The 13,945-nt window shown below is 44.3% G+C and overlaps 1 protein-coding gene and 1 pseudogene across 2 annotated transcripts in view; one reads left to right on the forward strand and one right to left on the reverse strand.

Annotated features, from left to right (window-relative positions):
- AP2B1 (adaptor related protein complex 2 subunit beta 1) overlaps nt 1-13,763 on the forward strand; it is a 129,130-nt gene extending 115,367 nt beyond the window's left edge. For both annotated transcript variants that reach the window (XM_032319599.1, XM_032319600.1), the window contains 2 exons: nt 5,040-5,194; nt 11,903-13,763. In XM_032319599.1, the coding sequence (XP_032175490.1) occupies nt 5,040-5,194; nt 11,903-11,977 (230 nt within the window). In that variant the 3' untranslated portion in view covers nt 11,978-13,763. The remainder of the gene's footprint in view (nt 1-5,039; nt 5,195-11,902) is intronic.
- LOC116577002 lies at nt 8,291-8,747 on the reverse strand (annotated as a pseudogene).
- Nucleotides 13,764-13,945: the final 182 nt, after the last annotated feature.

Genomic DNA, 13,945 nt, shown 5'->3' on the forward strand with positions numbered 1-13,945 from the left:
GTTTATTAAACAAAACCTACATTTTTGCTGCATTTTCACCAAAAAAATCATACTCAAACTGAGCTGCTTTTGGTGCCGTATTCTAGGTAGGTGACAGTGTTATCTGCCCTCTCTGAGGCTCATGGTCAGTTACCACAAACCTCATGTCACGAGTGGAGGAGCTTGGGTAGCCTTCCGTGGTCAAAAGCTGTGCTGCAGGAAGCTGTCAAGTGCAGAATCCAAAGTGACTCCCGGTGAGAACCAGAGCGGATCCTGTTAGAGAAGCAGCTGCCGTACCCGGTTTGGAAGAGACCCTTCATTATAGTCACTCCTGTGGTAGCTGGTCCTATGGCAGCGTTTCATGTGTTGCTCTCCTGGGAACACTTCTTTCCCAAAGAATAGAAGGGGATTCTGTGTCAGTGGCAGCTGAGAAATGCAGCATGTGATGGGCCTCTGCTGGATGTTGCCATTGTAGGTGAGCACACACGAAAGCTGAGGAGTCCGCCTTTGAGGAAATCTGTTTAACTCATTGTGAACTAAGTTTATGGACCATGGAATTTAAAACCACAAAATGCTTATTTTTTTTTAATATTTCATTTATTTATTTATTTGACACAGAGAGAGAGATCACAAGTAGGCAGAGAGAGAGAGAGAGAGAGAGAGAGAGGAAGGAAGCGGACTTCCCGCCGAGCAGGGAGCCCGATGCGGGGCTCGATCCCAGGACCCTGGAATCATGACCGGAGCCAAAATAAGCCAATGCTTATTTTTAATATCTTGTAGAACACCAGTGTTCCTTTTTTTTAAAAGGTTTTCTTTTTAAGTAATCTGCACCCAATGTGGGGCTCAGACTCACAACCCCGAGATCAGGAGTCACACACTTAACTGACTGAGCCAGCCAGGCGCCCCAACCCCAGTGTTCCCTTGAGCATGATCTGGGAAACACTGGCCTACAAAGAACAACAACAACAAAAAAAAGTCACAGGGTAATTGGAAAGAAGATTTGGTTTCAGATGTCCAGTCTGAAAGGGAAATGCTTTTTCAAAAAGAGAAAAAAAAGCCTGGATGACTGAGGTTTGACGGTTTTAGTCTGGCCTGCCAAAATAATAGAAAAGATCCCCCTCCTTCCAGATTGGAGTTCTGAACCCTTGTGGCATCTCGGTATACATTTATGATCCTGCCAAAGAGGAGGTGTCTGGCCTTTCTCCCAGTGGGGCTGCGTCCTCTGCTGTAGCCTGGCACAGTTTCTTAGAGCAAACTCAGTTTTGATCAGTTCTGCCTTGGCTTCCTGCCAGTGCCTCACTGCCCTGGGTGCTCCAAATACCAGCAGATCGGTTTCTCAGTGACACACCACTTTATGGCCACACTGCACATGGAGTAGAAGGGCCATTTTTGTTTTCTCTGGGAGCCCAAAGCCATCTTTTCCACACACAGTCACAGCTAATCTTGCAGGACCACTTCCTGCAACTGATCTTTCTAGCTTTACTTCTGCATCCATCCCAAGGTCTGGAGTGGCCTGGCCTTTATATTTCCTTCCAGTCCTGAGGGCTCTATTAACAGTACGTTTCCAGGTTTAGTGCCTTCTGATTCAACACCCTGGGTCTAGCTGGGAGCTAAAAATACCATCCTTTCCAGCTGATCTGCCCTAATCACAGTAGCACCAACACTTTAAATAGCTTTTCTGTGCCAGAGTAGACATTTGACAGATGGAACTAACACTTTGGGGGCTGTACAAAGTCACAGGCTTTAAGGACTTTACCAACCTAGCCTTCTGCCTTTACTTTTGCTCTTCGATTTCTTTCTAGAGAAGAAACAAGAAACCCTCTTTCCAAGCCTTAATAATTAATCAGATCTGAATAGAAAGGTATGTATGATATGGGGTACTTGTGGGACCACTAGTTGTGTAAATACTAGAAAATTTTAAATCTTGAAGGCACTAACGTATGGGCCGCCCTGCTTCCTAGCCTTGTCATCTCTATTGGTGTTGAGTTCTGTATGAATCTGTTTTGCAGCCTACCATGATGGCTATGTTTGGGGTTAGCATATATCTGGGACCACTATCTTAACTGCACAAGAACTAGTTGCAGCTCTAGAACGCAATCTTTCTGGCAAGCAGTCTACAAACCTGTTCTTTTTTTTTAATTGTTTATTCTGAAAATCTCTGGGGCATATTGTGTCTATAAGCACTAGTTAGGCACTATGGTAAGGGACAGATCTTTCTTCTAGTGTGAGAACTTAGATAGGGGTGAGTTCTCTTTCTCTGTTTTGCTTTAATCCTATCTTGTGGAGGATTTCATAAATGAAATGCTTCACTGGCCAGAATATAAATATAGTTTGGTTGCTCGAGCAGTAAATAGTGTTGTTTCTAACAGTCATGGTAGTTTTGGACTTGGTTGGCCCCGAGTGCAAATATCCCCTTACCATTCTCTAATAAGAGTACCATCCTCCCTCCTGTTGCTTCTGGAAAAAGTGTGACCTTGCTAAAGTAGGAAGATGAAGATCACATCCACACCTCCTCAGAGTTTAGGCCCCAAACTCAAAGATCCAGCTTTGGGAAAGAAGACAAATGAACTGGAAGAAATCACATCTGAAAGCAAACATAAACCTATTTGACATCTTTTCTTACTCTCTTCTTTGGGGCCCATCTCCATGTCTTTACATTTCCTTCTCATTCTCAGATTCTCACAACAGTGGTGAGATTACATATGATTTCCCTGAACTCCCAGGAAAAACTCTGTCTTGTCAAGAAGTGTATCCCAGTCAAGAGGCCCTTGGCTGTCTCAGTCAGAAGGGCATGTGATTCTTCATCTCAGGGTTGAGAGTTCAGTCCCCACATTGGATGCAGAGATTACTAAAAATAAATAAGTAAATAAACTTAAAAAAAAAAAGTGTATCCAGCATGGCTAGGAAGCCTCCTAGCATCTGGTTCCCATCATTATTCTTAACAAGAACATTTAGCATAGTCTAACTACTCTTTCATTTCTACATCCTCAAGCTCTAACCCAATGTCTAAGATTTATAAAAATTGACTCATATACTTAGTTCTAGAGCCCTTCCTTCATTTAGTCTTCTGGTAGAAATCGTATATAGCCATTCAGTAGGAGCAGAGCCAGGTCCCTGGCCAGAATATTTCCTAAATGTATTAAAGTTTACCTTCATTCAACTTGTTTATTCTCCCTATTTATAAACTATTTAACCTGTTTTCTAATTTTGGAAGGCTGAATGTGTTTGTGTGCTTCCATTTCTTAGCCTATCCTCTCTTCCCTAACTGGTAAAATGATGAGAAGTCTGTAGGAACCTGGGCTTTACTATATACACGGTCTAGAATGTGTCTGCGCCTGTGCAAAAAGGCGGCTCTTCGGTAAAGAAAGGCTCCTGTGTGTGTCCTGTTTCTTCGGAAATGGGCAAGAGCCCTGAAAGTTAGAGTGGCTTTTACAACTTAAAACAAGCCCCCATGGCTTAAAACAGGACAGTCCTATCAAAACGCATTCACCAAACTCCAGCTGATGGCGTTGCCTAGCAACTCAGTCTAAGCGGCAAGAGCCCTTCATTATGGGAACCAAAGTGGCAGAACTGCCTGACCCCTGAGAAGGTGATTAAAAAGCACATGGAGGCCCCCTCCTCCAACAGTATTGCATATAATGATCCTGAGATGGACTTTGTAGCTCCTCAAAGATAGCTGGTTCTTAAGCTATAGCTGCTCTGCTTGGTGTTGGTGAAAACCTTGGAGGAAAAAGGCCAAGAGTCAAGTCACAAGTAAATGCGGCACAGGTGTTTAGTGACTGGGTCCTCGTGCCTCCTCTCCAAGCTGTTGCTGGTTTGAATGTGGGGAAAAGACACGAAAGCAAGAACTGCAGGTGGCTTCCAGTGCCTGTGGCAGTACATCAGTCTCGGCATCTCCAACCCTGGAGTCGGAGGCTTCTTCACAGGTGTCGATGGCAAGTGCCCATTGTGTCCCTGGTACCCGGGGGAAGCACAGTGATGAGAAACTCCAGGATCCCTGTGCTCAGAGAGCTGCTGCTCTTGGAAAGCAGCGAGGCCAGCCATCACTGCATCCTTTTCCCAGAGACTGCACCAGAATAGGACGGATTTTTATGTGGAGAATTACTGAAGTCAGCATGAGAAATTTAGAATTCTCATCAGAAATGAACATTCTAAGCTATCAAAAAAGAAGCAGTGTTTGCCGTCTCTATTCTCTACGTTTCTTTCTCTGATGCTTTGGCATCTCTCCTCTTAGCAGTGAGAGAGCAAGGAGAGTGAAATGACCTTTCATTCCAGACTTTCATGTCTCTTTGATGTGGTAGTCACAGGAAGGACCCCAAATACCAACCTGTTGTCACCCTGGGTTGGTGACTCCAAAGGCTTCTGCTGTGACTAGCAGCCCCAGATCAGGGTATATAGAGCTTGGTGGCAGTCATCTTTGGTTGAGACTTTTTCTTTATTCATTTGGAGGCATGATATTCCATACAGGCTTAAGAAATGATTTACCTGCTTAAAAAAAAAATTCTTAAGCATCCAAGTTAATAAATTTGACTTGCACGATTTCTGCCACTCTGTGCCCTTTTCTGATCCTGGCAGTTGAGGCCAGAGTGGCTCACGGTGAAGTAGCAGCAACTTGGGGAGTGAGTGTGGATTTGAGCACCAGTCTGTGTATCCCTGTAGCTCTGGGATCGTGGTTCTGGAAACGAACACCTACACACCAGTCCCTGTGGCACCACACATACACCCATTGCTGTCTTTGTCCACTTCGGAGCATTTTTATCTGTCTAATGCCTAGTTTAAGATTACCCACTCTGCTGACCCACCATAATCTCCACAGGTGACGTTTACACTCAGGTCTAGTTGCACCTTCCTCTGTTTTCTGTCCTGGAATCTGTTAGGCGCCTCAAGAGCCTCTTCCTCATCCTGTGCTGTTGCGGGAGCAGGGCTGTCTGAAATGTGCGTGTGCGCGTACACGCGGCACGTCTTGGGAGACTGTGTGCACGTGGCTCATACGGATGTCAGGAAAGCACATTTGTTTGATATTTTAACTGAAGGGTGGAATTTTTAATCTCTGTTTCTAGACACTGTTTCCAGCAAATTGCAAAACAACAATGTTTATACTATTGCCAAGAGGAATGTGGAAGGGCAGGACATGCTGTACCAATCCCTGAAGCTCACTAATGGTATTTGGATTTTGGCTGAGCTACGTATCCAGCCAGGAAACCCAAATTATACGGTAAGTCCTTTCTCGAGGTAGATGGGTGCGAGAAGTGAGGTCAGAGCCCTTTCATTTTTTCTAGCCTGGTGGAAAGACCTGGAAGAGGTGCTTCAGACCCCAGATAGCCAAAACAAGCAGTTAGTAAAGAAGTCCCCAGTGATCTTCTCTAAGGAGTGCTGCAGACTTCCCCTGGTGTTTGCTGAGTGACTCGCAGTACTCACCTAGCATTTCTGTGCATATGGTGCTCTAACAAGCTGCTCAGAGGCCTGTCTCCATAGCTCATTTCCAGAAGGCCTTCTTTCCTGCTTTAGAGTTCATGATCTAAGGCTGTCAGAGTCCTAGACACATGAGCCTTTTTTTTAGCTGCATTGTATGCCCTGAAGACCCTGCTGAGAGAGGTAAGGCAAAACTGGGGCACACCGTTGGAAGACGACAAGGGGACTGTAGTTGGGAAAACTCCTTTAGGACCATACTGGACCAAAATTTAAATCTGGCAATATTTTTAGAGCAGGAGCGATTGCCTTGAACAACAAAGACTACACTGCAGGCACCGGACATGTGTTTGCTGTTGTGAAGTGTGATATCCCAGTAGGATGCTGCCTGTCATTGCCTGTTGTAAAATAAAAGCCCTTGAGATGGGACAATATCTTCTTCTTTGGTTATCTTTGAAGCTTCTGTAGGCTATTTTGAAGGAAGGGACAGTGCTCGCTTCGGCAGCACATATACTAAAAATTGAAGGAAGGGACAGAAGAGAATACCGTTCAATATTGAATGGCTAAACAGGAGACTAAGGGGGCATATTAGCCATTTAGCTAAGAAAAGCCTGTGACCGCATTCCGTAATTTTAACAGCCAAGTCTGTTTTCATTAGCATTCATCAAGGGAATAGTACCACCCAGAACTGAGAATTCTTGGTGTTTTCCCCACTAGTTCCCTCCCTTGAAGTAGCTGGGAAAGTGTGTGTGTGCGTGTGTGCGCACACGTGCTTGGTCCTGTCAGGCTAGATTTTTGTGAGTGGGGAACTTCAGGCTTCCTCCATGAAGTAGACACTCCTCCCACCCACCTTGTCCTCCAACAATCTTGTCTTTTTTGGAAAGAAAATCCCCATCATTTACTTTGAGTTCCCTAAGAAAGGAAAAAGCCCTTCTGTGCTGTTCTTGGAAGGGCAGGTCTTCACTATAAAATCAAGGTTTTGTAAAATAACTTCCATTTTCTTCCTTAGAAATGTGCTCAGAGAGAGAGAGAGAGAGAGTTTTGTTTTATCATCCATTTTATTGTATACAGTCTTTCATCTCAGCTAAGTTAAAGAAGCATGATTACTCCTAGTTTGCAGATGAGAAAACCAAAGTTGAGAATGATTAACGACTTGGAGCGCCCGGGTGGTTCAGTTAGTTCAGGCGTCTGACTCTTGCTTTCAGCTCATGTTATGATCTCAGGCTTTTGAGATCAAGCCCCATGTTTGGCTCCGTGCTGCTGCGCTTGGAGTCTACTTAAGATTCTCTCCCTCTCCCTCTAACCACCTTCTCTCCTGCTCTCTTAAAAAAAAAAAAAAAAAAAGGGAGGGGGGCACCTGGGTGGCTCAGTGGGTTAAGCTTCTGTCTTTGGCTCAGGTCATAATTTCAGGGTCCTGGGATGGAGCCCCGCATCAGGCTCTCTGCTCAGCAGGGAGCCTGCTTCCCTCTCTCTCTCTGTGCCTGCCTCTCTGCCTACTTGTGATCTCTCTCTGTCAAATAAATAAATACAATCTTTTAAAAATAAATAATTAAAAATTAAAATTAAAATAAGGAATGATTAGCAACTTGTTCAAGATCATGTAGTTTGTTGGTAGGTGTGTTGTGCTTAGAATTCAGGCTATCTCTTGACCTTTCCTATGGTGTTCATTGTAAGGATAATGAGAATTTTGAGAAGGACCTCTTAATGTCACTGTCTTAAATATAATTTGGTTAATTTTTTTTTCTTTTAAAGAATTTATTTATCTATTTGACAGAGGAGAGACACAGTGAGAGAGGGAACACTAGCAGGGGCAGTGGGAGAGGGAGAAGCAGGCTTCTTGCCGAGCAGGGAGCCCGATGTAGGACATCATCCCAGAACCCGGGATCATGACCTGACCTGAAGGCAGATGCTTGACAAACCACCCCTGTTTAAAATTTTTAACTTTTTGGGCGCCTGGGTGGCTCAGTGGGTTGAGCCGCTGCCTTCGGCTCGGGTCATGGTCTCGGGGTCCTGGGATCGAGTCCCGCATCGGGCTCTCTGCTCGGCAGGGAGCCTGCTTCCCTCTCTCTCTCTGCCTGCCTCTCCATCTACTTGTGATTTCTCTCTGTCAAATAAATAAATAAAATCTTTAAAAAAAAAAAAATAAATAAAATAAAATTTTTAACTTTTTGTTTTGAAATAATATGAGACCCACAAAAAAAATTTTTAAATGGTTCCAAGTTCCCATGTATCTTTCACTCAGTTTTCCCCATTGATAACATCTTACACACTTATAGTACATTTTCTTTTTTTCTTCTTTTTTTAAAGCAGGCTCCATGCCCAATATGGGGCTCTAACTTACGACCTAGAGATCGAGCGCTGTATGCTGTACCAGCTGAGCCAGCCAAGCACCCCCATAGTACATTTTCAAATAGAGGATTGATGTTGGTACAACACTACTGGCTAAACTATAGACCCTACTCAGATATTTCCAAGTCCTACATTACTATTTGTTGTTGCTGGTGGTGGCAGTCAGGGAGCGTATAGCACCGTGCAGTCTTATCATACGTGTATAGACTTAGATAACCACCACCACTGGCAGGACCCAGAACCGTCCATTACCACAGACATTCCTTCTTCCCCGTCTCCCTTTATAGGCTTTCACACGAATGCTATATAAATTTAAATTCTTACAGTATGGAATCTTTTTTGAGATTTTTTTTTTCCCCATTTAGCACCATACTCTTGACATTTACCCAGGTCATTAAATAAGTATCTAAAGTTCTTTTTTATGACCAAGTAGTAGTCCCCCATATGGGTGTACAACAGCTTATCCATTCACCTGTTGAAAGACATTTCTTCCCCTATATATATATTTTTTCCATTTTAACAGTTTTTAATTACAGTCATACATAAGATTACCCTATTCCTGCTTCTCAATTGTTTCATCTTTATATTTGCCCTTTTCCTTTCCTGCTTCATGAGATTTGGCTTTCTGCTCAAGGATCTTTTTGCAGTCTTTATACAGTTAGAGTCTATTGCTAACCCCCTTGCCAGGGTGAGTGCCCCCGTGGACGGTGTGCTGTCCACCGTCTCCTGCTCTACTCGTTCAGTGTGGATGACGTATTTCTTCCTGTAAACCTGGACGACTTTGCCAATTTGCTGACCTCTGTACAGTGTCCTCACACAGCCTGTACTTCATCATGCTTTCGGATGGCCGTGAATCGCACATTGTACTGTCTCAGCTCTTTGGAAAGTGGGGAATACATCATCTTCCTGCAAATATGGGAGGGTGCACTGGAATGCCATTTACGGTTCCTGCTCTGGTCAGAAGTCACAAAGGGATTGAACTTCATGTTGGCCGCTGGTGCTTCTGTGATGGCTGCAAAAGGAAAGGGCTGCCTATGTATTTTTTTTTAATTTTTATTTTTGAGATAATTACAGATTTATGTGCAATTGTAAGAATCCAGTGGGATTTTGTCCTCATGATGCCTTTTTTTTTTTTTAAGATTATTTATTTGAGAGAGAGTAGGGGGAGAGGGAGATGGAGAATCTTAAGCAGACTGCCACTGAGCACAGAGCCCAATGTGGGGCTTGATCTCACAACCCTGAGGTCATGACGTGAGCCAAAATCAGGAGTTGGATGCTTAACCCACTGAGCCACCTTGACTCCTGGTGCCTTTTTATAGCCACACCAACCTGCCCTCTCTCCTGTTTTCCATCCATCTGGTGACTAGATTTCTTCTGCCCACAGAACAATCCAAATTTTCCATCTCAACATCTGATATAGACCTAATCCATTCCCTAAATGGTGCTACAGACTTAAGAATCCCGTGGGTCCATCCCCTTTCCTCTATCACCCTAAACACCCATTACAATATTACTCTGTCTCCACTAGGTATTAAGGAGGAGAGCAATCTGGTTGAACCAGTACTAATGCAGGAGGACCAGTGGTCCCTTAGCCTCCTAAGGGGTTGATAAATCGCTCCCCCCACCCTTTACCCAGTCCTTACTGTATTGAAATGTTTATCCTATAAGGATGAGGCCCCATCACTCCAAGTAACTACATCTTATTTGGAAAGATAACTTGTCTCTGGTGGAACAGCGTGTTCCAGACTATAAACCAGAAGCAGATATGTTAAGCCCTTGGCTTACTTAGCCGTGAAAAGTGACTTTTCTTTCCTTGATGGGCCTAGAGGGGTGATAATTCCTGAGTGGTTGATATTAAAGATATCTCACATAAGTAGACCAGCAGTTCAAAAGTTAAAACTTTAATAAGGTCTCTTTTCCCTTAGAAGCCATACAAAATGAGTCACAGAGTCCTAGCTTTTTAAGTCAAATTCTGTAGCTGCTTTGTTCTTATAATGTATGTTTCCCTTGTACTTGCTTCAGGATTTAACAAGATCCTTTTTCTTTTCCTTTCTTTTTTCTTGTCTTTTTTCTTTTTCTTTGTAATTCATTCTAGCTTGTCTTAGCTGTACTAGTTGGAAGGCAACAAATGAGTTTTAAGTCTAAACCCAACCCTTTGTTAAAGATTGGCATGGCTTGGCGGTTGGTGGGGGAGGGGAATGGAGGAGCGTAGTATGATATAGGGGAGAGAGAGAGGGAGAGACTGATTCTTCCTCATCACCACCACCCCCGCCCCTTTCCAAAGAGCACCAGAAACTCAAAGTCCAGGTCTGATCAGTCCATGACTGCTCCCCTTTCCTCCCATTGTTGGCCTTGGCAGATCGGGCTTTTGAAGAGGGAGGCATTTCCTTATCAGTCATGAACCCAAAAAAAAAAAAAAAAAAAGTCTGTCTCCCAACTGGTAGATGTTCAAGTATTGTTACAAAGATGTGGAAAAAATATTTTGGGGGAGAGGAACCACCCCTCTTTAGTCTAAGAGTTAACTCCCATAGGCTGTTCTTACTCTTTTTAGCTTCCTCTCCTCCTCCTCTTCTGAACCCACTTACTCTCCCACAAGAATTTTCCACAACAGTGACAGTGGAGAGGCTGTGGAGGAGGAGGTACAGAATTGCCTCTATAGGGAGCTTGAAAGTCAGGGACATGCCATGGCTGCAGCTTTGAACGAAGTAGGGAGCTGTGTTCTATGCATATTTATATTCTTAAAGTAGTTGGGGTTTTTTGTTTGGGAGTGTGTGTGTGTGTGTGTGTGTGTGTGTTAACATTTGTCAGAATTGTCTTCCTGATTAATGTCAAGCAGCAACTTTGGAAGTGCCTTACAGACTGAATATTAAAGCTGTAAATAAATAGAGCCTCTTTTGATGTTCCTTTGTTTGGCTGGCTTTGTTTTGTTTTTTGCCCCCCCCCCTTTTTTTTAAGTAATCTCTATGCCCAAGGTGGGGCAGGAACTCACAACTCCTGAGATGAAGAATCACGTGCTCTACCAGCTGAGCTAGCCAGGCGCCCCTGTCCTTTGCATTTTTTAAATCCGACTTTAAGTTTTGAGGATGTGAGGTTTTTCAAGAAATTCAGGGCTGACCAATATCTTGATATTTTTGCCAAAAACAGTCTCATCTTTTGTGTATTGTGTGAAATCATCTGGTGTCTGAGAATAAAGAGGTTAAAGACTCTAAAATCTCATAGTGCTGCATCATGAAGGACAACTTCTACCTGTCGGCCCTAACAGAGGAGGACAATATTGTCAGTAATGCAGAAAGCAAACATTAAATTCTGTGGTTCTAAATGCTGTTTGCAGGTTTCTATTATGTAGTGTCAATAATATTTTTCCTAATCTGATACAAAGATTTCGAATCTGGATTTAAGTTTTGTGCTCATTGAACCTCCAAGTGAAAACCTCAGTGTTTCAGCAGTGAAATCATTTTCAGTGTCTTTATGTTGGTTTGGTAACTGTGAGATGGGAGGAAGCGAGGGGGCAGAGGAGCGGCCTCAGGAGTGTCTGATTTGCCTGTTGGAGGAGGCAGCAAGTGTGTGAGGAAGCTGTTGCCATGAATCGTTGTCTGCGTACGCGAAGTCTCTCATGTTCTTGTTTTCCTTCCCTAACAGTGTGTTTGGCGTCCTCGATGTGAGACAGAAAGGACTAGTACCTTGGACGTACCGCACTTTTATTTCACTTGATCGTACATCCTGTTGAACCGGGCCTGACATAACCATCCTTATCTGAGTGGGAGACTGGGGCAGGCAGTCGAAGTGACCACCAGCGAGTTAGGGTTTAGCCCTTACCTTCTCATCTGGTAATAACCCCTGTGACTCTTAGCAAAGCCCTGGAGCAGCTTTTCCCTTACAGCCAGGGGTTTTGAGGTGTTTAATATTAGTATTGGTATTTAGTATTAGTATTACAAATCTTGTGGACCCACAGAGAATGTAGGTGGAAACACAGCACAACTTGACACTGATTAAATTGAATATTTCAAACCCACAGAACTTCTTACCAGAATCTCCTGGTTTGGCTTCTCAGTGACAGAAGCTCCTCTCTCTTTGAAACAGAAAGAGATTTTCTTGAATTGAGTCTTGGATACCTTTTGAGCTCATGCCAGCCTCCATACTAATCTTTTCCTTTTCCTCCTAACAGCTGTCACTGAAGTGCAGAGCTCCTGAAGTCTCCCAGTACATCTATCAGGTCTACGACAGCATTTTGAAAAACTAATAGACTGGTCCGGGGCCCTCCGGCCACGCTGTGATTGGTGCAAAGCCAAGAACTCTTAACTGGAAGAAGTTGTATTGCCGTGTAGAATCTGAACCCAAACACACTGAGGCCGCCCACCAAGGTAGTGACTAGTGTAATCTGTGCTAACATTAGGGCACAACCTGTTGGATAGTTTTAGCTTCCTGTGAACATTTGTAACCACTGCTTCGATCACGTCCCACCTCTTGCCACCTGCCGCTGCGATCTGTCCTTACTTGTGAGCTTCTCCGTAGTGTGCCAGTGGCTGGCATTTTTGAGTGTAGTTTGATATTTTGTAATTGAGAGCTCATTTCAAAAGCAGAAAAAGACAAAAAATATTAAAGCAAGGAAAAGTGTCACTGAAACATAAACTGCACTTTATTGTTTTATATTTTTGTACATACGAGAAGGAGAGGGAATAGCGTCATCCCTGGTAGAAAGTGTTAAAACAACTGACCGCCAGGAACCACACAGTCCTGGAGGAAGAGATGTGGTTCTTTGCCCACCCTGGGAGGGGTTCCTTATCCGTGGCCACCTTGTCCCTTGTCATTTGGGTTTTCACTTTTTTTTCTGTCTCCAAACTCCCTTTCCTTGTAGTTCCACCTACCCCGTGTTACCTCATTTGATAGCTCTGCAGTTGGGAATGGGGGTCTTCCTTGTCAGGTGCTTTGGGGGCAGCATATAGGACCTCTCGGTCCTACAGCTTAGAGAGATTAGAACTTAATACATTCCTTTCCCTCCATCTAACACACAGATCACGCTGACCAAGGAGTTTTTGTAGAGATGGGGAACAGGAACCAAAATGGGCTTCCCTCACTCCCTTCCCTGGATTTAATTTAATTCTCAGGTCCAATTCAGATCAAAAATCATGGTTTTAGTGTTAAAACAGACTTTAACTAATAACACCAGCCCTGTTTTTCCTAAAATGGAAAAAGACAAAAGGCAAAAGACAAAAGGTAAACAGATGTTAGCTGCCTGAGGCCTTTTAGCTGTTGGGCGGGGTGGAGACTTGGTCTCCTAAATCCCCATCAGTGTTGTTTTCACTACAGGAGTGTCTCACTGATTTTCCTTTCTTCAATGCCTTTCTCTTCCCCTCTCCGTGCCTGCTCCTTTATGGCTCTTCTCATACTCCACACTGATTTTGGCAGTCCGTTCCTTGGCATCAGGTGGCAGCAGAGTATCTCTCTTCACTGGAAGGTACCCCCAGATGCCAGAGTGAGAGCGTACACTTTCCCCACGTGCTCCTGGAGCCCCAGTTCCTGAGGCCAGCAGGGCGGGTGCAGATCAAGTGAGACGGGGTGTGCTCAGAGAGGCCACAGACTCCATCCCATTAGCTTTCTGATCTGCCCTATTACTTAGGCTCCACAGCAGTTGGGACCATCTCAGAGGGTCAGGCAATCTTGTCCTCTCTCAGAAGGTGGGAGGTGTGAAATCCCCTTCCTTAACACTTTGGGTGTGTTTTGCCAAAGGATGCTTTGGGTCCAAAGCACCAACTGTAGCAGCGTCCACACTGTTACATCTGTGGGCACTTGTCACACTGCCTGGTACCCAGTATTCAGGATCTATGAACATGACCGCTCTTCTCAGCTGCCCTATACAAGTAACAGGCACTTTGGGGCTCAAAGGACTCACGTTGAACTCAGACCTCAGAGTGAGTGCCAAGAAGAGGAATCCTAGAAAACAAGAGCAGAAGCCACCCCAGAGTCCAATCATGTCTTAAATGACCCTGATTCATACTAGCTACAGAGCTTGGGGGGAGTGGGTCCCCCAAAGCAGTTTCCTAAACCTTGAGATTCCACGAGAAGAATGACTGGGACAGGGTTACGGGGAAAAGGGGAGGAACTCGCGTCCTGCACTCAGCACCCCTGAGGCATGTGGAGAATAGGAAGTAGCACAGGGCATATATGTGTTAGGTAGAAAAGCGGGCTGGTAGTTTCCTTGTTGGCAAAT

This window comes from Mustela erminea, chromosome 18, assembly GCF_009829155.1.
Source record: "Mustela erminea isolate mMusErm1 chromosome 18, mMusErm1.Pri, whole genome shotgun sequence".
In the NCBI taxonomy this organism is placed as follows: domain Eukaryota; kingdom Metazoa; phylum Chordata; class Mammalia; order Carnivora; family Mustelidae; genus Mustela; species Mustela erminea.